The sequence below is a fragment of the Salmo salar genome, chromosome ssa07 (genome assembly GCF_905237065.1).
Source record: "Salmo salar chromosome ssa07, Ssal_v3.1, whole genome shotgun sequence".
Lineage (NCBI taxonomy): Eukaryota > Metazoa > Chordata > Actinopteri > Salmoniformes > Salmonidae > Salmo > Salmo salar.
The window spans coordinates 6,042,893-6,067,887 of record NC_059448.1 but is presented as its reverse complement, the minus strand read 5'-3'; the positions used below and the strand labels follow the sequence as shown (position 1 = coordinate 6,067,887).

At 44.4% G+C, this 24,995-nt stretch overlaps 1 protein-coding gene across 1 annotated transcript; it reads left to right on the top strand.

Annotated features, from left to right (window-relative positions):
- Nucleotides 1-9,607: 9,607 nt before the first annotated feature.
- LOC106608497 (cell wall protein DAN4-like) lies at nt 9,608-23,668 on the top strand. Its single transcript, XM_014206438.2, has 10 exons — nt 9,608-9,634; nt 10,123-10,184; nt 10,270-10,418; nt 14,136-14,584; nt 14,856-14,920; nt 15,000-15,184; nt 21,594-21,799; nt 21,929-21,990; nt 22,082-22,230; nt 22,474-23,668. Exons 1-10 carry the CDS (start codon nt 9,608-9,610, stop codon nt 22,563-22,565), a joined length of 1,446 nt encoding a protein of 481 aa, XP_014061913.2. The 3' UTR covers nt 22,566-23,668.
- Nucleotides 23,669-24,995: the final 1,327 nt, after the last annotated feature.

Here is a 24,995-nt window from a genome sequence, read left to right as displayed (position 1 = left end):
TTGTGCATCAACAACAGCTGTAACTGCATCACCTACTTCAACATTCACGGGTGTGTTGACAACAACTGGTGAACTCAGTACGACCTTCACGGGTGTGTTGACAACAACTGGTGAACCCACCAAACCCGTAACTGGTGCACTGACAGCAACTGGAGAACTCACTTCAACCCTCAGTGGTGTGTCGACAATAACTGGTGAAACCACTAAAACCGTCACTGGTGTGTCGACAACAACGGTTACAGATGTACCCATTACAACCTTAACTGGTGCATTGACAACAGCGATTACAGCTGCACCCACTACAACGGTCACTGGAGAATCAACAACAACTGTTGATCTTCCTTCAATCGTCAATTTTGTGTCAACAACAAGTGATTCATCAACAACTACTTTTACTGCAGCAACCACTACAACTGCCACGGGTCTTTTGACAACAACTGGTGATCCCGCAACAACTGTTACAGGTTCATCGACAACAACTGGTGAACCCACTAAAACCATCACTGGTGTGTCGACAACAACGGTTACAGATGTACCCATTACAACCTTAACTGGTGCATTGACAACAGCGATTACAGCTGCACCCACTACAACGGTCACTGGAGAATCAACAACAACTGTTGATCTTCCTTCAATCGTCAATTTTGTGTCAAAAACAAGTGATTCATCAACAACTACTGTTACTGCAGCAACCACTACAACTGCCACGGGTCTTTTGACAACAACTGGTGATCCCGCAACAACTGTTACTGGTGCATCGACAACAACCGTTGAACGCACTACATCTGTCACTGTTTCATCGACAACAACTGGTGAACCCACTATAACTGTTACTGGTGTATCGACAACAACTGGTGAACCCACCACATACGTCACTCTTTCATCAACAAAAACTGGTGAACACACGACAGCCATCACTGAGTCAACAAAAACAACTGGTGAACCCACTAGAGCAGTCACTGGTTCATCAACAACAACTGGTGAACCCACAACAATTGTCACTGGTTCATCTACAACAACTGGTGAACCCACAACAATTGTCACTGGTGCATTGACAACAACTGGTGAACCCACAACAATTGTCACAGAAACAACAAAAACAACTGGTGAATCCACAACAGTCACTGCTGTGTCGACAACAACTGGTGAAACCACTAAAACCATCACTGGTGTGTCGACAACAACGGTTACAGATGTACCTATTACAACCTTAACTGGTGCATTGACAACAACGATTACAGCTGCGCCCACTACAACTGTCACTGGAGAATCAAGAACAACTGTTGATCTTACTTCAACCGTCTATGCTTTGTCAACAACAAGTGATGCATCAACAACTACTGATACTGCAGCACCCACTACAACTGCCACGAGTGTTTTGACAACAACTGGTGAACCCGCAACAACTGTTACCGGTGCATCGACAACAACTGGTGAACCCACTACAACCATCACTGAGTCGACAAAAACCACTGATGAACCCACTACAACAGTCACTGGTGTGTTGACAACAACTGGTGAAACCGCTACATCTGTCACTGTTTCATCGACAACCAATGGTGAACCCACTAAATCAATTTCATCAACAACAACTGGTAAACCCACTATAACTGTTATTGGTGCGTCAACAACAACTGGTGAACCCACTACAACCCTCAGTGGTGTGTCGACAATGACTGGTGAACCCACTACAACCCTCAGTGGTGTGTCGACAATGACTGGTGAAACCACAAAAACCATCACTGGTGTGTCGACAACAACGGTTACAGATGTACCCATTACAACCAAAGCTGGTGCATTGACAACAACGATTACAGCTGCACCCACTACAACTGTCACTGGAGAATCAAGAACAACTGGTGAACCCACTATAACTGTTACCGGTGCATCGACAACAACTGTTGAACCAACTACATCCATCACTGTTTCATCAACAACAACTGGTGAACCCACTAGAGCCTTCACTGATTCATCAACAACAACTGGTGAAGCCATAACAATTGTCACAGAAACAATAAAAACAACTGGTGAACCCAGTACAACTGTGACTGGTGCATCGACAACTACTAGCGAATCCACTACGACCGTCAGTGTTGTGACTACAACAACTGGTGAACCCACTACAAACATTATTGTTGCATCGACAGCAAATGTTGAACCCACTACGACTGTCAGTGTTGTTTCGACAACAACTGGTGAACCCACTACAACCATCACTGGTGTGTCGACAATATCTGGTGAAACCAATACAACCATCACTGGTGTGTCGACAACAAGTTGTGCATCAACAACAGCTGTAACTGCCTCACCTACTTCAACATTCACGGGTTTGTTGACAACAACAACTGGTGAACCCACTACAACCATCACTGGTGTGTCGACAATATCTGGTGAAACCAATACAACCATCACTGCTGTGTCGACAACAAGTTGTGCATCAACAACAGCTGTAACTGCATCACCTACTTCAACATTCACGGGTGTGTTGACAACAACTGGTGAACTCAGTACGACCTTCACGGGTGTGTTGACAACAACTGGTGAACCCACCAAACCCGTAACTGGTGCACTGACAGCAACTGGAGAACTCACTTCAACCCTCAGTGGTGTGTCGACAATAACTGGTGAAACCACTAAAACCGTCACTGGTGTGTCGACAACAACGGTTACAGATGTACCCATTACAACCTTAACTGGTGCATTGACAACAGCGATTACAGCTGCACCCACTACAACTGTCACTGGAGAATCAACAACAACTGTTGATCTTCCTTCAATCGTCAATTTTGTGTCAACAACAAGTGATTCATCAACAACTACTTTTACTGCAGCAACCACTACAACTGCCACGGGTCTTTTGACAACAACTGGTGATCCCGCAACAACTGTTACTGGTGCATCGACAACAACCGTTGAACGCACTACATCTGTCACTGTTTCATCGACAACAACTGGTGAACCCACTATAACTGTTACTGGTGTATCGACAACAACTGGTGAACCCACCACATACGTCACTCTTTCATCAACAAAAACTGGTGAACACACGACAGCCATCACTGAGTCAACAAAAACAACTGGTGAACCCACTAGAGCAGTCACTGGTTCATCAACAACAACTGGTGAACCCACAACAATTGTCACTGGTTCATCTACAACAACTGGTGAACCCACAACAATTGTCACTGGTGCATTGACAACAACTGGTGAACCCACAACAATTGTCACAGAAACAACAAAAACAACTGGTGAATCCACAACAGTCACTGCTGTGTCGACAACAACTGGTGAAACCACTAAAACCATCACTGGTGTGTCGACAACAACGGTTACAGATGTACCTATTACAACCTTAACTGGTGCATTGACAACAACGATTACAGCTGCGCCCACTACAACTGTCACTGGAGAATCAAGAACAACTGTTGATCTTACTTCAACCGTCTATGCTTTGTCAACAACAAGTGATGCATCAACAACTACTGATACTGCAGCACCCACTACAACTGCCACGAGTGTTTTGACAACAACTGGTGAACCCGCAACAACTGTTACCGGTGCATCGACAACAACTGGTGAACCCACTACAACCATCACTGAGTCGACAAAAACAACTGATGAACCCACTACAACAGTCACTGGTGTGTTGACAACAACTGGTGAAACCGCTACATCTGTCACTGTTTCATCGACAACCAATGGTGAACCAACTAAATCAATTTCATCAACAACAACTGGTAAACCCACTATAACTGTTATTGGTGCATCAACAACAACTGGTGAACCCACTACAACCCTCAGTGGTGTGTCGACAATGACTGGTGAACCCACTACAACCCTCAGTGGTGTGTCGACAATGACTGGTGAAACCACAAAAACCATCACTGGTGTGTCGACAACAACGGTTACAGATGTACCCATTACAACCGAAGCTGGTGCATTGACAACAACGATTACAGCTGCACCCACTACAACTGTCACTGGAGAATCAAGAACAACTGGTGAACCCACTATAACTGTTACCGGTGCATCGACAACAACTGTTGAACCAACTACATCCATCACTGTTTCATCAACAACAACTGGTGAACCCACTAGAGCCTTCACTGATTCATCAACAACAACTGGTGAAGCCATAACAATTGTCACAGAAACAATAAAAACAACTGGTGAACCCAGTACAACTGTGACTGGTGCATCGACAACTACTAGCGAATCCACTACGACCGTCAGTGTTGTGACTACAACAACTGGTGAACCCACTACAAACATTATTGTTGCATCGACAGCAAATGTTGAACCCACTACGACTGTCAGTGTTGTTTCGACAACAACTGGTGAACCCACTACAACCATCACTGGTGTGTCGACAATATCTGGTGAAACCAATACAACCATCACTGGTGTGTCGACAACAAGTTGTGCATCAACAACAGCTGTAACTGCCTCACCTACTTCAACATTCACGGGTTTGTTGACAACAACAACTGGTGAACCCACTACAACCATCACTGGTGTGTCGACAATATCTGGTGAAACCAATACAACCATCACTGCTGTGTCGACAACAAGTTGTGCATCAACAACAGCTGTAACTGCATCACCTACTTCAACATTCACGGGTGTGTTGACAACAACTGGTGAACTCAGTACGACCTTCACGGGTGTGTTGACAACAACTGGTGAACCCACCAAACCCGTAACTGGTGCACTGACAGCAACTGGAGAACTCACTTCAACCCTCAGTGGTGTGTCGACAATAACTGGTGAAACCACTAAAACCGTCACTGGTGTGTCGACAACAACGGTTACAGATGTACCCATTACAACCTTAACTGGTGCATTGACAACAGCGATTACAGCTGCACCCACTACAACTGTCACTGGAGAATCAACAACAACTGTTGATCTTCCTTCAATCGTCAATTTTGTGTCAACAACAAGTGATTCATCAACAACTACTTTTACTGCAGCAACCACTACAACTGCCACGGGTCTTTTGACAACAACTGGTGATCCCGCAACAACTGTTACTGGTGCATCGACAACAACCGTTGAACGCACTACATCTGTCACTGTTTCATCGACAACAACTGGTGAACCCACTATAACTGTTACTGGTGTATCGACAACAACTGGTGAACCCACCACATACGTCACTCTTTCATCAACAAAAACTGGTGAACACACGACAGCCATCACTGAGTCAACAAAAACAACTGGTGAACCCACTAGAGCAGTCACTGGTTCATCAACAACAACTGGTGAACCCACAACAATTGTCACTGGTTCATCTACAACAACTGGTGAACCCACAACAATTGTCACTGGTGCATTGACAACAACTGGTGAACCCACAACAATTGTCACAGAAACAACAAAAACAACTGGTGAATCCACAACAGTCACTGCTGTGTCGACAACAACTGGTGAAACCACTAAAACCATCACTGGTGTGTCGACAACAACGGTTACAGATGTACCTATTACAACCTTAACTGGTGCATTGACAACAACGATTACAGCTGCGCCCACTACAACTGTCACTGGAGAATCAAGAACAACTGTTGATCTTACTTCAACCGTCTATGCTTTGTCAACAACAAGTGATGCATCAACAACTACTGATACTGCAGCACCCACTACAACTGCCACGAGTGTTTTGACAACAACTGGTGAACCCGCAACAACTGTTACCGGTGCATCGACAACAACTGGTGAACCCACTACAACCATCACTGAGTCGACAAAAACAACTGATGAACCCACTACAACAGTCACTGGTGTGTTGACAACAACTGGTGAAACCGCTACATCTGTCACTGTTTCATCGACAACCAATGGTGAACCAACTAAATCAATTTCATCAACAACAACTGGTAAACCCACTATAACTGTTATTGGTGCATCAACAACAACTGGTGAACCCACTACAACCCTCAGTGGTGTGTCGACAATGACTGGTGAACCCACTACAACCCTCAGTGGTGTGTCGACAATGACTGGTGAAACCACAAAAACCATCACTGGTGTGTCGACAACAACGGTTACAGATGTACCCATTACAACCGAAGCTGGTGCATTGACAACAACGATTACAGCTGCACCCACTACAACTGTCACTGGAGAATCAAGAACAACTGGTGAACCCACTATAACTGTTACCGGTGCATCGACAACAACTGTTGAACCAACTACATCCATCACTGTTTCATCAACAACAACTGGTGAACCCACTAGAGCCTTCACTGATTCATCAACAACAACTGGTGAAGCCATAACAATTGTCACAGAAACAATAAAAACAACTGGTGAACCCAGTACAACTGTGACTGGTGCATCGACAACTACTAGCGAATCCACTACGACCGTCAGTGTTGTGACTACAACAACTGGTGAACCCACTACAAACATTATTGTTGCATCGACAGCAAATGTTGAACCCACTACGACTGTCAGTGTTGTTTCGACAACAACTGGTGAACCCACTACAACCATCACTGGTGTGTCGACAATATCTGGTGAAACCAATACAACCATCACTGGTGTGTCGACAACAAGTTGTGCATCAACAACAGCTGTAACTGCCTCACCTACTTCAACATTCACGGGTTTGTTGACAACAACAACTGGTGAACCCACTACAACCATCACTGGTGTGTCGACAATATCTGGTGAAACCAATACAACCATCACTGCTGTGTCGACAACAAGTTGTGCATCAACAACAGCTGTAACTGCATCACCTACTTCAACATTCACGGGTGTGTTGACAACAACTGGTGAACTCAGTACGACCTTCACGGGTGTGTTGACAACAACTGGTGAACCCACCAAACCCGTAACTGGTGCACTGACAGCAACTGGAGAACTCACTTCAACCCTCAGTGGTGTGTCGACAATAACTGGTGAAACCACTAAAACCGTCACTGGTGTGTCGACAACAACGGTTACAGATGTACCCATTACAACCTTAACTGGTGCATTGACAACAGCGATTACAGCTGCACCCACTACAACTGTCACTGGAGAATCAACAACAACTGTTGATCTTCCTTCAATCGTCAATTTTGTGTCAACAACAAGTGATTCATCAACAACTACTTTTACTGCAGCAACCACTACAACTGCCACGGGTCTTTTGACAACAACTGGTGATCCCGCAACAACTGTTACAGGTTCATCGACAACAACTGGTGAACCCACTAAAACCATCACTGGTGTGTCGACAACAACGGTTACAGATGTACCCATTACAACCAAAGCTGGTGCATTGACAACAACGATTACAGCTGCATCCACTACAACTGTCACTGTTTCAGCAACAACAACTGGTGAACCCACTATAGCTGTTACTGGTGCATCGACAACAACTGGTAAACCCACTACATCAATCACTGTTTCATCAACAACAACTGGTGAACCCACTACAACCATCACTGAGTCAACAAAAACAAATGGTGAACCCACTACAAACATTATTGTTGCATCGACAGCAAATGTTGAACCCACTACAACTTTCAGTGTTGTTTCTACAACAACTGGTGAACCCACTACAACCATCACTGGTGTGTCGACAATATCTGGTGAAACCAATACAACCATCACTGGTGTGTCGACAACAAGTTATGCATCAACAACAGCTGTAGCTGCATCACCTACTACAACATTCACGGGTGTGTTGACAACAACTGGTGAACTCAGTACGACCTTCACGGGTGTGTTGACAACAACTGGTGAACCCACCAAACCCGTAACTGGTGCACTGACAGCAACTGGAGAACTCACTTCAACCCTCAGTGGTGTGTCGACAATAACTGGTGAAACCACTACAACCATCACTGGTGTGTCGACAACAACGGTTACAGATGTACCCATTACAACCTTAACTGGTGCATTGACAACAGCGATTACAGCTGCACCCACTACAACGGTCACTGGAGAATCAACAACAACTGTTGATCTTCCTTCAATCGTCAATTTTGTGTCAAAAACAAGTGATTCATCAACAACTACTGTTACTGCAGCAACCACTACAACTGCCACGGGTCTTTTGACAACAACTGGTGATCCCGCAACAACTGTTACTGGTGCATCGACAACAACCGTTGAACGCACTACATCTGTCACTGTTTCATCGACAACAACTGGTGAACCCACTATAACTGTTACTGGTGTATCGACAACAACTGGTGAACCCACCACATACGTCACTCTTTCATCAACAAAAACTGGTGAACACACGACAGCCATCACTGAGTCAACAAAAACAACTGGTGAACCCACTAGAGCAGTCACTGGTTCATCAACAACAACTGGTGAACCCACAACAATTGTCACTGGTTCATCTACAACAACTGGTGAACCCACAACAATTGTCACTGGTGCATTGACAACAACTGGTGAACCCACAACAATTGTCACAGAAACAACAAAAACAACTGGTGAATCCACAACAGTCACTGCTGTGTCGACAACAACTGGTGAAACCACTAAAACCATCACTGGTGTGTCGACAACAACGGTTACAGATGTACCTATTACAACCTTAACTGGTGCATTGACAACAACGATTACAGCTGCGCCCACTACAACTGTCACTGGAGAATCAAGAACAACTGTTGATCTTACTTCAACCGTCTATGCTTTGTCAACAACAAGTGATGCATCAACAACTACTGATACTGCAGCACCCACTACAACTGCCACGAGTGTTTTGACAACAACTGGTGAACCCGCAACAACTGTTACCGGTGCATCGACAACAACTGGTGAACCCACTACAACCATCACTGAGTCGACAAAAACAACTGGTGAACCCACCAAACCCGTAACTGGTGCACTGACAGCAACTGGAGAACTCACTTCAACCCTCAGTGGTGTGTCGACAATGACTGGTGAACCCACTTCAACCCTCAGTGGTGTGTTGACAACAACTGGTGAAACCAGAAAAACCATCACTGGTGTGTCGACAACAACGGTTACAGCTGCACCCACAACAACTGCCACTAGAGAATCAATAACAACTGGTGAACCCACTAGAGCAGTCACTGGTTATTCTACAACAACTGGTGAACCCACTAGAGCAGTCACTGGTTATTCTACAACAACTGGTGAACCCAAAATTACCTTCACTGGTCTGTCAACAACAACTGTTGAACACACTAAAACTGTTACTGCTGTATCGACAACAACTGGTGAACCCACTACACCCGTAACTGGTGCACTAACAGCAACTGGAGAACTTACTTCAACCATCACTGGTGTGTTGACAACAACTGTTGAACCCCCTTCAACTGTTACTGGTGCATCAATAACTACTGTTACAGATATACCCATTTCAACCGTGACTGGTGCATTGACAACAACGGTTACAGCCGCAGCCACTACAGCCATCAATGGTGTGTCAACAACAAGCGATGCATCAACAACTACTGTTACTGCATCACCCATTACAACTGTCACGGGTGTGTTGACAACAACTTGCGAACCCACTTCAACCATTAGTGGTGTGTCGATAACAACTATTGAACCCACTACAACCATTACTGGTGTGTCGATAACAACTGTTGAACCCACTACAACCATTACTGGTGTGTTGACAACAATGGTTACAGCTGCACCCACTGCAACTGTAACTGGTGCACTGACAACAATTGGAGAACTCACTTCAACCTTTACCGGTATGTCGACAACAACTATTGAACCCACTTCAGTCATCACTGGTATGTTGACAATTAGTGGTGCATCAACAACTACTGTTACAGCTGCACCCACTACAACCATAACTGGTAAATCAAATGCAAACACAACTACAACAGTTACTCCTGTCATCACTACTGCCATCATCACAGCCACGACAACTGCAACTACCGCTGTTGCAATCACTAAGGTGACTGTGGTGTTCCGGTCCAGAGGAGAGACATTTACCTCTGACCTATCAAACCCATCTTCTCAGGCCTTTCAAAGCCGAGCATTACTGATTAAAACTCAGGTGAGCCTCCCAAAACATTAAGATGTGAATGTCCTAATGAGAGGGGTAGAATACAGTCACATAGTCAGCTTTTAATTGACAGGGGGTTGTTTGTTTAAAATTCATCTGTTTCTTATTTTGCCTTCCAGCTTGAACCTTTCTATCGATCAGCTTTCACCTCTCTCAACAGTTTGGCTGTGACAGAATTCAGGTGATTTTCTTTGCATTACATGTTGTGTGTTGATTTAAATTCATTTCACTTTTTATCTAACATGTTACCGCTCATTTCTTCTCAGCTCTGGATCCATCATCAATACTCTGAATTTAGCATTCAGCTCCCCCTCTGTTCCTAATATCACGGAGATTGGCACTGTTTTGATAAATGCTGCGCAAAACATCACAGCTTTCAACATTGACCCCTCCTCAGTGAAAGTCAACAGCACAGGTAAACACATTTATTAATTCAATTCCATTTTATTATCTGGTAAATTATTATAAAAAAATATTTGGAGCATCACACATCTATTTGGAACAGTAATTGTTGACATGATTTCTTTCAAACATTGACTTTAAAATATCTTATAAATCAGTCCCCATCAATTGATTGACCTTTTTCTTAAAATAGTATGTATAAAAAAATACAAATAAAATTACGTACATTTCAGCTGTGCTTTGCCTGCTCTTGCTCTGTAATACACGTTGTTAATAATGTGAGTGTTCTGTATCAGAATGCCACAGTTTTCCTCATTCTAATGCTACTAACCGTGTGTTTGTAGCATCTACAGTGCATTTGGAAAGTATTCAGACCCCTTGATTTTTTTCCACATTTTGTTACGTTACAGCCTCATTCTAAAATTAATTAAATGTTTTTTTTCATCATCAATCTACACACAATACCGAATAATGACATTGCAAAAACTGTTTTTAGATATGTTTGCTAATTAATAAAACATTTAAAACTGAAATGTAACATTTACATACTACATTTAGATATAAGTATTCAGACCCCCTTTCAGTACTTTGTTGAAGCACATTTGGCAGTGATTACAGCCTTGAGTCTTCTTGGGTGATGATACAAGCATTGCAAACCTGTTTTTGGGGAGTGTTCCCCATTCTTCTGTGCAGATCCTCTCAAGCTCTGTCAGGTTGAATGGGGAGCGTCCCTGCACAGCTATTTTAGGTCTCTCCAGAGATGTTGAAAAGGTTCAAGTCAGGGCTCTGGTTTGGCCACTCAAGAGACTTGTCCCGAAGCCACTCCTGCATTGTCTTGACTGTGTGCTTAGGGTCATTGTCCTGTTGGAAGGTGAATATTCACCCCAGCCTGAGGTCCTGAGCGCTCTGGAGCAGGTTTTCATCAAGGATCTCTCTGTACTTTGCTCCTTTCATCTTTCCCTCAAGCCTGACTAGTGTCCCAGTCCATGTCGCTGAACAACATACCCACAGAATGATGCTGCCACCACCATGCTTCACTGTAGGATGATACCAGGTTTCCTCCAGACGTGACACTTGGCATTCAATCCAAAGAGTAAAATCTTGGTTTCATCAGACCAGAGAACCTTTGTTTCTCATGGTCTGAGATATCTTTAATTTCCTTTTGGCAAACTCCAAGCGGGCTGTCATGTGCCTTTTACTGAGGAGTGGCTTCTGTCTGGCCAGTCTACCATAATAGCCTGATTGGTGGAGTGCTGCAGAGATGGATGTTCTTCTGTTCCGAACTTCTTCCATTTAAGAATGATGGAGGCCATTGTGTTCTTGGGGACCTTAAATGCCGCAGACATTTTTTGGTACCCTAGCCCAGATCTGTGCCTATACACAATTCAGTCTCGCAGCTCTAAGGACAATTCCTTTAACCTCATGGCTTGATTTTTCCTGTGATGTGCACTGTCAACTGTGGGACCTTATATAGACAGGTGTGTGACATTCCAAATCATTGAATTTACCACAGAAGGACTCCAATCAAGTTGTAGAAATATAGGTAGGTAGGGCAAAGGTACAGGATGGCAGGCAGGCTCAGGGTCAGGTCAGGCAGAATTTTGTAATCCAGATAGGTGGGGCAAAGGTACAGGACGGCAGGTAGGCTCAGGGTCAGGGCAGGCAGGAATGATCAAAACTGGGAAACTATTAAACAGGGACTATAGCAAAGACAGGAGCAAGGGAAAACGATGTTAGGTTTGAACGAATTAAACAAACTGGCAACAGACAAACAGAGAACACATATATAAATACACAGGGTATAATGGGGATGATGGGCGACACCTGGAGGGGGGTGGAGACAATCCCAAAGACAGGTGAACCATATCAGGGTGTGACAGTGGGGGAGCAGGAGAAGAAGAGGATGTCATAAATGTAGATGAAGATGAACTGGTTCAACATGACACAGAGAACATCATTTACCAGAGCCTGGAACACAGCAGAGGCGTTGGTGAGGCCAAAATGCATGAACAGATACTTGTAGTGGCTACTGGCCGTGTTGAAGGCGATCTTCCATTCATCCCCCTCTCGTATCAGCACCAGGTGGTAGGCGTTTTGTAGATCCAGCTTGGAAAAAAGTGGCCCCCGGGAGCGACTCGAAGGCCGAGGAAATTAGTGGTAGCAGGTAACGGTTCTTCACAGTAACGTCATTGAGTCCCCGGAAGTCAATGCACAGGCGCAGGGTCTTGTCATTTTTCTCCACAAAGAAGAACCCAGCGCCGGCAGGAGAGGAAGAGGGATGAATAAAACCTGCAGCTAGGGAGTCTCCAATGTAGGTCTCCATAGCCCTGGTCTCCGGTCCCGACAGAGAGTACAGACATCCCCGGCGCGACGTGGTGCTAGGGAGAAGGTCAATCCTGCAGTCAAAGGGTCGGTGTGGGGGAAGCGACGTGGCCCGGGCCTTGCTGAATACCTGGAAGTCCTGGTACTCCGCGAGAGGTCTGAATGGCGAGAAGTCTGGGGCAACTTCCCAGCCCCCAGGAAGGTGTCCATGGGGGAGGTTGCGCTGACTTCAGACAATCGTGGTGGCAGAACAGACTCCAGCCCATGATGGCACCAGTAGACCAGTTGATGAGGGAATTGTGTCGCTGGAGCAAGGAGAATCCCAAATCCATGGGAATGTGAGGAGACTTGATGAGCAGAAAATGAATAGTCTTGCTGTAATTCCCTGACACCCGTAGGTTGATGGGAGTGATAATATGAGTGACCTGGCCTATGGAACGCCCGTCCAGCGCTCTAACATCTATGGGAATGTAGAGGAGCTGAGTGGGGATGTTCAAATCGGAAGCCAGGGTAGCATCCAAAAAGCTCTTGTCGGCCCCAGAGTCAATGAGGACCTGAAGAGATTTAGACTGGTTTCCCCACAGTAGAATGGCATGAAAAGGGGTGCGAGTAAGGGAAGCAGCAAAGTTCTCCATATGGCCCACCAGAGTACTCGCTCCGGTGGGCCTGGTCTTTTAAAGGACAAGAGGATACAAAATGACCAAGAGTCCTGCAATACAGGCAACTCTTCGTGTTGATTCAGTATTGACATTCCGCTGGCGACACTGATCCAGCAAAATGTCCAAAGCCCGGTCATGGCGTTCAGCCAACATTTGGACCCCTCCATAAGGCCACGAAGCAATTCCTCGTTCCTACCTATGGTGGCTCCTTGGGAGAGCTCCTTGTTGAGAAGCTGGCCCGGGTCCGCTGGGTCAGTCGTGGCCAGTTCGTACTAACACGTTTCAGGTAAGGCCCAGATGCAGACAACGTTGAAGTAACAACAGTGTATTAATCCAACAGGGGCAGGCAAGAGACAGGTCAAGGGGTCAATATCCAGGTAGGTAGAGCAAATGTACAGGGCGGCAGGCAGGCTCAGGGACAGGTCAGGCAGAGGTCAGTAATCGAGATAGGAAGAGTAAAGTTACAGGATGGCAGGCAGGCTCAGGGCAGGCAGGAATTCAAGTGGTCTGAATTTCCGAATGTACTGTATACATTAGAAATGCTTTTCAGCTGAAGTGGTCCATGTGAAATGTTGCAGGAAGCCTGTTTACAGGCTGCCGGAAGTGCATTACATAACAGCCCAGCATTTAATGATTTAGATGTCAATATAAGAGCATCATGTTATACTCCCATCTATTACGATGACTTTGGTATACTGCCACACAGCCTTAAAGAGATGTGGAAATTGACATTTTATTTTTGAACTTAGCTGCTCCTGCAACAAGTACTGTTCCTCCTGCATCTTCTGTTACAACCCCTGTGGCTGGTACGACCACCACAACAACTGGAGAACCTGTCACTGTACCGGCTACCGTTCCTACAACTAGGCCCACAACTACAACCACTACATACGTGGCCCCCACAACTACAGTGTCAAGGACAACATCACCACTGTCAACAACTACCAGCACAGCTCCAACTACCACAACAACCAATGCACCAACCACTACTACAACACCTACTACTACTACTAGTACAACCACTACTACAACACCTACTACTACTACTAGTACAACAACAACTACAACTACAACAACAACTGTACATCTCCAACCTGCTCCACTGGTGTCTTTCGTCATACAACAAGTGTTTGTAGAAGCTTTAAATGACCCTCAAAGTACACAATTCCAAGAACTTGCAGTAACTATTACTGCAGTGGTAAGTCCCAATTTCTCAGAGTATGTTTTTATTGGGTGTACGACCATCAATAATGTATGGCGATTGTTGTAAAATCTAAATTTTAAAGTACATCTTTAATTTGTTCTAATCAGGTGACAATTAGTCTAGATTACTACAGATTCATTTATATTCTCCAATATCTATCTTAAATAACTAGCGCTTAGCTACGGTATGGGGATAGGATTATATATAATATTTTTTCTTGTTTGTTAAATCATTAAAATGTTCTCCTGTTTGTACCATTCCACAGTTTGATGTGATCTACAAAGCAAAATATGGGATCCTTTTCATCCGGACAATTGTTCTTGGATTCAGGTAATATTCCATTATATTCCATTCTATTCTTATAACCTTTGGCATGCCACTGTTCACGACTTTTTATGACCTTTTGCAGACCTATTTTACGTTCCCGTATGGATGTAAAAACACAGGCGGAGGTACAACTGGTGTTCAACGAGACCTCCACTCAATCTGTCCCTGAGCTTACTGACATTAGCGATACACTGAAAGAGGCTGTGACCAATCCAAACATTACCTTTGGCAACCTCTCTGTGGATGTTACCACCATCATTGTTAAAGGTGAGTAAACCCAGATAGGTGAACGAAAACAATCTATACACAGCAAATTCTCCAGTGTTGAATAAAATCTGAGTGTTATATCTAATGGTTTTCTACAGTCTATATGGGTCCCAGTGTTGGGGAGTAGTGAACTACAGATGGTGGATCTTACTTTGAGACAGTTTACCACAGCAGAAACATAATCCTGCAGCAACAGACATTTTTGGAAGTTTTCCTGCAACAGGGTGATGAAATTAAGATCCTACATCTCTACATGTAGTTTGGCTGGTAGCCTAGTGGTTAGAGCGTTAGGCCAGTATCTGGAAGGTTGCTGGAACAGATCCCTGAGCGGACACAATTCAGTCATTCTGCCACTGAGCAAGCTGGTTAACCCACTGTTCCCCAGGTGCTGAAGATGTGGATGTCAATTAAAGTAGCCCCCCACACCTCTCTGATTCAGAGGGGTTGGGTTAAATGTGGAAGACACATTTCAGTTGAATACATTCAGTTGGACAACTGACTAGGTATCCCCCTTCAACTACATTTTTTGCAGTATCTTGGTGGTAGTTGCACCGAATTAATATCTAAGTAGTGTTTTCAGTAGTTAATTACATTTCTTGCCATGTAGTGGTATAGCTAACTACTGGAACTACACTACTTTTCTTGCACAAAAATATTGATGAGAAAAGTAGGCGATAATTTCCTTTCATTTTTGGCATCAGACCTGCCTAATTCTCACATGAACATTGTTTTTGCCTTTAATAGGCTAAATTACATTAACAAATGACCCCAAAGTGATCTGTCTTGCAGTTTGTAGTCCAAAGTATTTTGGATGTAGTGAACTACTTTTCCATAGTAACTTCAGTTAAGTAAACATTATTTTTGAAGAGTAGCTTTAGTGTAGCTCAACTTGTTCCAGTGTAAAGTAATTGGTAGCTTGCTGAACTATATTTTCAGAGTTAAAACAACACTTTGCTTAGAGGTGATGCCGTTACACTTTCTCATTGTTACGTAATTAACACCTTTAGTGTAAAGTCTTAATTGCATATTTCCCATGCTGCCTTTCCAGTTCTTCAGTGGGATTTTGGGAGGACAACATCCTGAAAAGGTGTATTGCTGCCCCCTATTGGGGGGGATCCAAAATAGAAAAGGGAAAAAAGTAAAACTTTTAAAAACCTCAAACCTCCAAAAAAAGAAAATAAAAAAAAGAAATTCAAAACAAAAAAGTAACCCTCAGTCAATCAAAACGTAGCCAGAACCATACTCCAGGTTAGTGTTAGGGCCCAGGTACCATAGAGGATGGATCTGCTGCAGCTAGTTAACAAATATTTGATTTATTTTCAATACAAGACAACAGATAAGCAATACATACAAGCAGTACCCAGGGGGAGGAACCACACAGACAAAAAATATAAATAAAGAATAAATGAAGAGATGAATCAAGAAAGAAAACACAGAACAGACAGTGTGCATATGTACACATACATACAATGTAGGATCTTAATTTGAGCCAGTTTGCTACAGCAGGAAAATAATCCTGCAGCAACAAGAAATGCGAATTATTACGTGACTTATAACTGGACATTGTTTGTAGGGATTGATACATATTTCATTAGGGCAAATCCAGTCTGACATTTTAAAGTGGAAATTAAAAACTTTAGAAGCCTATTTGAAACTCAAATACTCTACAAGTTTGCATTTTCCTGCTGTGAGTCTACTTCTGTATAGACATACACAATGTACAAGCATAGAAACCATAGCAGATAATAGCAACCAAACATCCTAAAGAGAATGATCCTTGATCAGATTCTGGGAGTACGTGACAGCCTTGGACCAGCGTCTCAATCATTTTGGCAGTTGATCTTTCTAATATACAGTATGAAGGAAAAAAGGAAACCGCACACTGCTCTTGATAGTATCACTGATATTTAATAAGCTTACGTATCGGCCTAACGGCCTTCATCAAAGCTTTTGTGAATTTTCTGAAAACAGCACCTCTATGTAGACCTAGCCCCACCCACATCCGTTCCACGTATGGAAAGGGGGTGGAGGCAAATATACAGTACCAGTCAAAAGTTTGGACACACCCACTCATTATTTTTACTATTTTATACATTTTAGATTTATAGTGAAGACATCACAACTATGAAATAACATATATGGAATCATGTAGTAACCCAAAAAGTGTTAAACAAATCAAAATATATTTTAGATTTTAGATTATTCAAACTAGCTACCCTTTGCCTTGATTTACATTTACATTACATTTAAGTCATTTAGCAGACGCTCTTATCCAGAGCGACTTACAAATTGGTGTATTCACCTTATAATATCCAGTGGAACAACCACTTTACAATAGTGCATCTAAATCTTTTAAGGGGGGGTTAGAAGGATTACTTTATCCTATCCCAGGTATTCCTTAAAGAGGTGGGGTTTCAGGTGTCTCCAGAAGGTGGTGATTGACTCCGCTGTCCTGGCGTCGTGAGGGAGCTTGTTCCACCATTGGGGTGCCAGAGCAGCGAACAGTTTTGACTGGGCTGAGCGGGAACTGTGCTTCCTCAGAGGTAGGGAGGCGAGCAGGCCAGAGGTGGATGAACGCAGTGCCCTTGTTTGGGTGTAGGGCCTGATCAGAGCCTGAAGGTACGGAGGTGCCGTTCCCCTCACAGCTCCGTAGGCAAGCACCATGGTCTTGTAGCGGATGCGAGCTTCGACTGGAAGCCAGTGGAGAGAGCAGAGGAGCGGGGTGACGTGAGAGAACTTGGGAAGGTTGAACACCAGACGGGCTGCGGCGTTCTGGATGAGTTGTAGGGGTTTAATGGCACAGGCAGGGAGCCCAGCCAACAACGAGTTGCAGTAATCCAGACAGGAGATGACAAGTGCCTGGATTAGGACCTGCGCCGCTTCCTGTGTGAGGCAGGGTCGTACTCTGCGAATGTTGTAGAGCATGAACCTACAGGATCGGGTCACCGCCTTGATGTTAGTGGAGAACGACAGGGTGTTGTCCAGGGTCACGCCGAGGCTCTTAGCACTCTGGGAGGAGGACACAAGGGAGTTGTCAACCGTGATGGCGAGATCATGGAACGGGCAGTCCTTCCCCGGGAGGAAGAGCAGCTCCGTCTTGCCGAGGTTCAGCTTGAGGTGGTGATCCGTCATCCACACTGATATGTCTGCCAGACATGCAGAGATGCGATTCGCCACCTGGTTGTCAGAAGGGGGAAAGGAGAAGATTAATTGTGTGTCATCTGCATAGCAATGATATGAGAGACCATGTGAGGATATGACAGAGCCAAGTGACTTGGTGTATAGCGAGAATAGGAGAGGGCCTAGAACAGAGCCCTGGGGGACACCAGTGGTGAGAGCACGTGGTGCGGAGACAGATTCTCGCCACGCCACCTGGTAGGAGCGACCTGTCAGGTAGGACGCAATCCAAGCGTGGGCCGCGCCGGAGATGCCCAGCTCGGAGAGGGTGGAGAGGAGGATCTGATGGTTCACAGTATCAAAGGCAGCAGATAGGTCTAGAAGGATGAGAGCAGAGGAGAGAGAGTTAGCTTTAGCAGTGCGGAGAGCCTCCGTGACACAGAGAAGAGCAGTCTCAGTTGAATGCCCAGTCTTGAAACCTGACTGATTAAGATCAAGAAGGTCATTCTGAGAGAGATAGCAAGAGAGCTGGCCAAGGACGGCACGTTCAAGAGTTTTGGAGAGAAAGGAAAGAAGGGATACTGGTCTGTAGTTGTTGACATCGGAGGGATCGAGTGTAGGTTTTTTTCAGAAGGGGTGCAACTCTCGCTCTCTTGAAGACGGAAGGGACGTAGCCAGCGGTCAAGGATGAGTTGATGAGCGAGGTGAGGTAGGGGAGAAGGTCTCCGGAAATGGTCTGGAGAAGAGAGGAGGGGATAGGGTCAAGTGGGCAGGTTGTTGGGCGGCTGGCCGTCACAAGACGCGAGATTTCATCTGGAGAGAGAGGGGAGAAAGAGGTCAAAGCACAGGGTAGGGCAGTGTGAGCAGGACCAGCGGTGTCGTTTGACTTAGCAAACGAGGATCGGATGTCGTCAACCTTCTTTTCAAAATGGTTGACGAAGTCATCCGCAGAGAGGGAGGAGGGGGGAGGGGGAGGAGGATTCAGGAGGGAGGAGAAGGTTGCAAAGAGCTTCCTAGGGTTAGAGGCAGATGCTTGGAGTTTAGAGTGGTAGAAAGTGGATTTAGCAGCAGAGACAGAAGAGGAAAATGTAGAGAGGAGGGAGTGAAAGGATGCCAGGTCCGCAGGGAGGCGAGTTTTCCTCCATTTCCGCTCGGCTGCTCGGAGCCCTGTTCTGTGAGCTCGCAGTGAGTCGTCGAGCCACGGAGCAGGAGGGGAGGACCGAGCCGGCCTGGAGGATAGGGGACAGAGGAAATCAAAGGATGCAGAGAGGGAGGAGAGGAGGGTTGAGGAGGCAGAGTCAGGAGATAGGTTGGAGAAGGTTTGAGGAGAGGGAAGAGATGATAGGATGGAAGAGGAGAGAGTAGCGGGAGAGAGAGAGCGAAGGTTGGGACGGCGCAATACCATCCGAGTAGGGGCAGAGTGAGAAGTGTTGGATGAGAGCGAGAGGGAAAAGGATACAAGGTAGTGGTCGGAGACTTGGAGGGGAGTTGCAATGAGATTAGTGGAAGAACAGCATCTAGTAAAGATGAGGTCAAGCTTATTGCCTGCCTTGTGAGTAAGGGGGGAAGGTGAGAGGGTGAGGTCAAAAGAGGAGAGGAGTGGAAAGAAGGAGGCAGAGAGGAATGAGTCAAAGGTAGACGTGGGGAGGTTAAAGTCACCCAGAACTGTGAGAGGTGAGCCATCCTCAGGAAAGGAAATTATCAAGGCGTCAAGCTCATTGATGAACTCTCCAAGGGAACCTGGAGGGCGGTAAATGATAAGGATGTTAAGCTTGAAAGGGCTGGTAACTGTGACAGCATGGAATTCAAATGAGGAGATAAACAGATGGGTCAGGGGAGAAAGAGAGAATGTCCACTTGGGAGAGATGAGGATTCCAGTGCCACCACCCCGCTGGCTCGATGCTCCAGGGGTATGCGAGAACACGTAGGCAGACGAGGAGAGAGCAGTAGGAGTAGCAGTGTTATCTGTGGTAATCCATGTTTCCGTCAGCGCCAGGAAGTCTAGGGACTGGAGGGTAGCATAGGCTGAGATGAACTCAGCCTTGTTGGCCGCAGACCGGCAGTTCCAGAGGCTGCCGGAGACCTGGAACTCCACGTGGGTCGTGCGCGCTGGGACCACCAGGTTAGAGTGGCAGCGGCCACGCGGTGTGGAGCGTTTGTATGGCCTGTGCAGAGGGGAGAGAACAGGGATAGACAGACACATAGTAGACAAGCTACAGAAGAGGCTACGCTAATGCAAAGGAGATTGGAATGACAAGTGGACTACACGTCTCGAATGTTCAGAAAGTTAAGCTTACGTTGCAAAAATCTTATTGACTAAAATGCCGAAAATGATACAGTACTGCTGGCTGGTGGAGTAGGCTAGCTAGCAGTGGCTGCGTTGTTGACTTTGAACGTGTAGCTGGCTAGGTAACCTCGATAGTTTCAGTACTACACCTTGTCATGATACAAAGCAACTTTGTAGCTAGCTAGCTAACATAACACTAATCAAGACGTTCCTTGTAATGTATTTAGTTTCTACAATGCTGCTCGTTGGTAATAGTTGGCTGGGTTAGGAAAAATGGCGTCGCGGGGGACGGAAATAGCTGGCTAGCTAACCTCGATGGCTGGCTAGCTAACCTCGGTAATTACTAAACTACACAATTATCAAGCTATGACAAAGACAACTAAGTAGCTAGCTAGCTAACACTGCACTAGTCAAATCGTTCCGTTGTAAAGTATTAGTATCTACAGCGCTGCTAGTCGGTAACGGTTGGCTAGCTAGCAGTGGGTTAATGATGACTAGGTGCGTTGACTAAGTCTGGCGCCGCGTCGCGGCTGGCTAGCTCACCTCGATAATTACTCAAACTACACAATTATCTTAGATACAGAGACAGCAAAGACAACTATGTAGCTGGCTAACTAACACTAACACCACACTAATCAAGTCGTTACGTTGTAATGTAATAGTTTCTACAGTGCTGCTAGTCGGTAGAAGTTGGCTAGAAGTTGGCTAGCAAGCAGTGATGACTAGCTAGCTAGCAGCTAGCAGTGTTGACTACGTTAGGAGGACGAAGATAGCTATCCTCGATAATTACTCTAATTACTCTAAACTACACAATTATCTTTGATACAAAGACGGCTATGTAGCTAGCTAAGAAGAATTGCTCCGATCAAACAAATCAAGCCGTTGTAATGTAGTGAAGTGTAATATTACCTGTGGAGCGAAGCGTAGTGCGACTGCTTGCTCCAAACCGGAAGTCTACAGACTATTAGCTTGTACAGTAACTTTTCTGCTCTTTTGTCTTCAAAGTGCCCACCACAAATATCACAACAACTACAACGGCTGCTCCTGTCATCCCAACTGCCATCATCACAACCACAACCACTGAAACTACCGCTGTGGCACTCACTAAGGTGCCTGTGGTGTTCAGGTCCAGAGGAGAGACATTTACCTCTGACCTATCAAACCCATCTTCTCAGGCCTTTCAAAGCCGAGCATTACTGATTAAAACTCAGGTGAGCCTCCCAAAACAATGAAGATGTGAATGTACTAACGAGAGGGGTAGAATACAGTCACATAGTCAGCTTTTAATCAACAGGAAGTTGTTTGTTTTAACTTCATCTGTTTCTTGTTTTGCCTTCCAGGTTGAACCTTTCTATCAATCAGCTTTCACCTCTTTCAACAGTTTGACTGTGACAGAATTCAGGTGATTTCTTTTGCGTTACATTTTGTATGTTGATATAAATTGATCTCACATTCTATCTAGCTTTATCATGTTATCTCTCATTTGTTCCCAGCTCTGGATCCATCATCAATACTATGAATTTAGCATTCAGCTCCTCCTCCGTCCCAAATTCCAAGGAGATTGGCACTGTTTTGATAAATGCTGCCCAAAAAATCGAAAGTTTCAACATTGACCCCTCCTCAGTGAAAGTCAACGGCACAGGTTAACATATTTATTTATTTAATTGTATTCTATTATCAGTTTCATAACTTTTTGTATGAGATAATTGTTGTATTTTGTACACCATTGTATCATATGCCATTATCTCTACATCAATCAATAATAATTCATTAGTTGCATTCCAGTTGTATTTAGCAAATGAGCTGTCTCACTAATCACATTACAGGGCAAAAAAACCCTCATATTTTAATTTGATCATGTTTCCTTTTTCTCTTTCCATCCCAGCTGTGACCTCAAGTGGAGTAAGCAGCAAGACCAGTCTCTTCACAGCATTCTTTCTGGTGGTTCTGTCTCTGCTACTGTCAAGTCAGCATTAGTCTCAGTGGTAACGCCCACTTGGTAGTCATATTTTCACTTTGAGAACTTCCCACACATTCCAAACCCTACCCCAATTCCACCTATGATTGGAATAGTGTTCAAAAATGAAATGAAGTCTTGTAAGCTGACATAAGATACAGTCTATGTGGCAGTTGAACACAACGATGTGATATAATTACTGCCTATTCAATCAAAATGTGTAAGTGCATGGGTTTCCATCATAAGTCAATGTTATTTCCATGCAATGACAAAGCATGTTTGATTTAATATGCACTTAAGGTTATTGTTGATTCACTCTGTTGCTGATATGAACTAAAACATTGATTCGCTCTGTTGCTGATATAAACTAATGAGAGCATCATTTTATTTTCTAGTTTGACTTCTATTTTGAACCGGTGAAACCTGAATAATGGATTTAAATAAAGCACTTGGGAGCAAAATGTTCAACGATTTAAACAATTATGAATGTAGTCTTCATCATGTATCTGTTTTACCATATAATGTAATTCTGTTATCAATAGTCCTGATATTGTGCCAGTGTAAGGTTGTCTGCTTTTTCTGGAAGTATACAATCTGTAATACATGTCTTACTGTTGTGACGATTCGGGCCATTATGGTGTTTACTATTTTTTAACTAAATGAATGGAATGGATGACAAGGTACCGAATGGCTCCAATTGTGATGTTTATCTGGCTTTACAAAACTGGAAGAACAAGACTACACTAGATCAGCCCCACAGGCTCACGTGGTACACAGTGAGGGAGTGTTGTGCCCCACTGGTCTGGACAGCAGTTAGTTATTCGCTCTCCTAGAGATCGAGCTTTGATTGGTTCTCACGTGCGAGATATTTGCTTGCAAAATGCCCCTCGCTTCCTAATCAGTTCGCCTCGCCCCAACTAGATATAGACAAACAGGTAGCTAGTTCATGATTCTTTCAATTTGTAAAGGGAATACCAGGTTAGCATGCCACTTTGAAGACGCAGCCCCTTCATTATCAATGGAACATGCCGACAACATCAAAGAGTCTTCCCAGACTCTGGAGTAAAACAGATGTGTATCTTCGCCAGACAAACACTAGATGCCATTCCACAATAATGGCTCAGATTAACCGATGACTGTAGATGTAAAGCGTACGATATCTCTGAAAAACTAAACTCGTCAAGAGTGTTATGACAGGAAACATTTTGTCTGTTATTTCCTTGCATTTAATTGGATTCTACTGTGTGTGTGTGTGTGTGTGTGTGTGTGTGTGTGTGTGTGTGTGTGTGTGTGTGTGTGTGTGTGTGTATATATAAGTACTGTACCTATTATCATATTTATAATGTATCTGTAGTATTTATATTATATTATAAACTGGGTGGTTCGAGCCCTGAATGCTGATTGGCTGACAGACATGGTATATCAGATCGTATACCACGGGTTTGACAAAACATGTATTGTTACTGCTCTAATTACATTTGTAACCAGTTTATAATAGCAATAAGGCACCTCTGGGTTTGTGGTATATGGCCAATATACCACGGCTAAGGGCTGTAGCCAGGTACTCTGCGTTGTGCGTAAAATCAGCCCTTAGCCGTGGTATATTGGCCTAATGTTTACATATTTTGCATTACTCATCACATATGTATATACTGTATTCTATCCTACTCTATCTTAGTTTATGCCGCTCTGACACTGCTTGTCCAAATACTTATATATTCTTAATTCCATTCCTTTACTTTAGATTGTGTGTATTGTTAGATATTACTTGTTAGATATTAGTGCACTGTTGGAGCTAGAAACAAGCATTTTGCTACAAAATTGCAATAACATCTGCTAAACACGTGTATGTGACATATAACATTTGATTTGATTTGAAATACCACACCTCCTCATGCCTTATTGCTCAATCATGCATCATTATATATTTTCAAAACAAAAATAAGTATTGTATCCTGTGAGCTCAATTGTAAAATTCTTCCATTATAGTATAAGACCTCCTCCCTATAGGCAGTCTCATCGTTGTCGGTGATCACGTCTTCCACTGTTGTGTCATCAGAAAACGTAATGATGGTGTTGGAGTCGTGCCTGGCCACGCAGTCGTGGGTGAACAGAGAGTACAGGAGGGGACTAAGTACACACCCCTGAGCGGCCCCAGTGTTATGGATCAGCGTGGCAGACATGTTGTTTCCTATCCTTACCACCTGGGGGCGGCCCATCAGGAAGTTGCAGAGGGAAGTGGTTATTCCCAGGGTCCTTATCTTAGTGATGAGCTTCGTGGGCACTATGGTGTTGAACGCTGAGCTGTAGTCAATGAACAGAGTTCTCACATAGGTGTTCCCTTTGTCCAGGTGGGAAAGGGCGGTGTGGAGTGCAATAGAGATTGCATTATCTGTAGATCTGTTTGGGCGGTATGCAAATTGGAGTGGGTCTACGGTATCCGGGAGGAT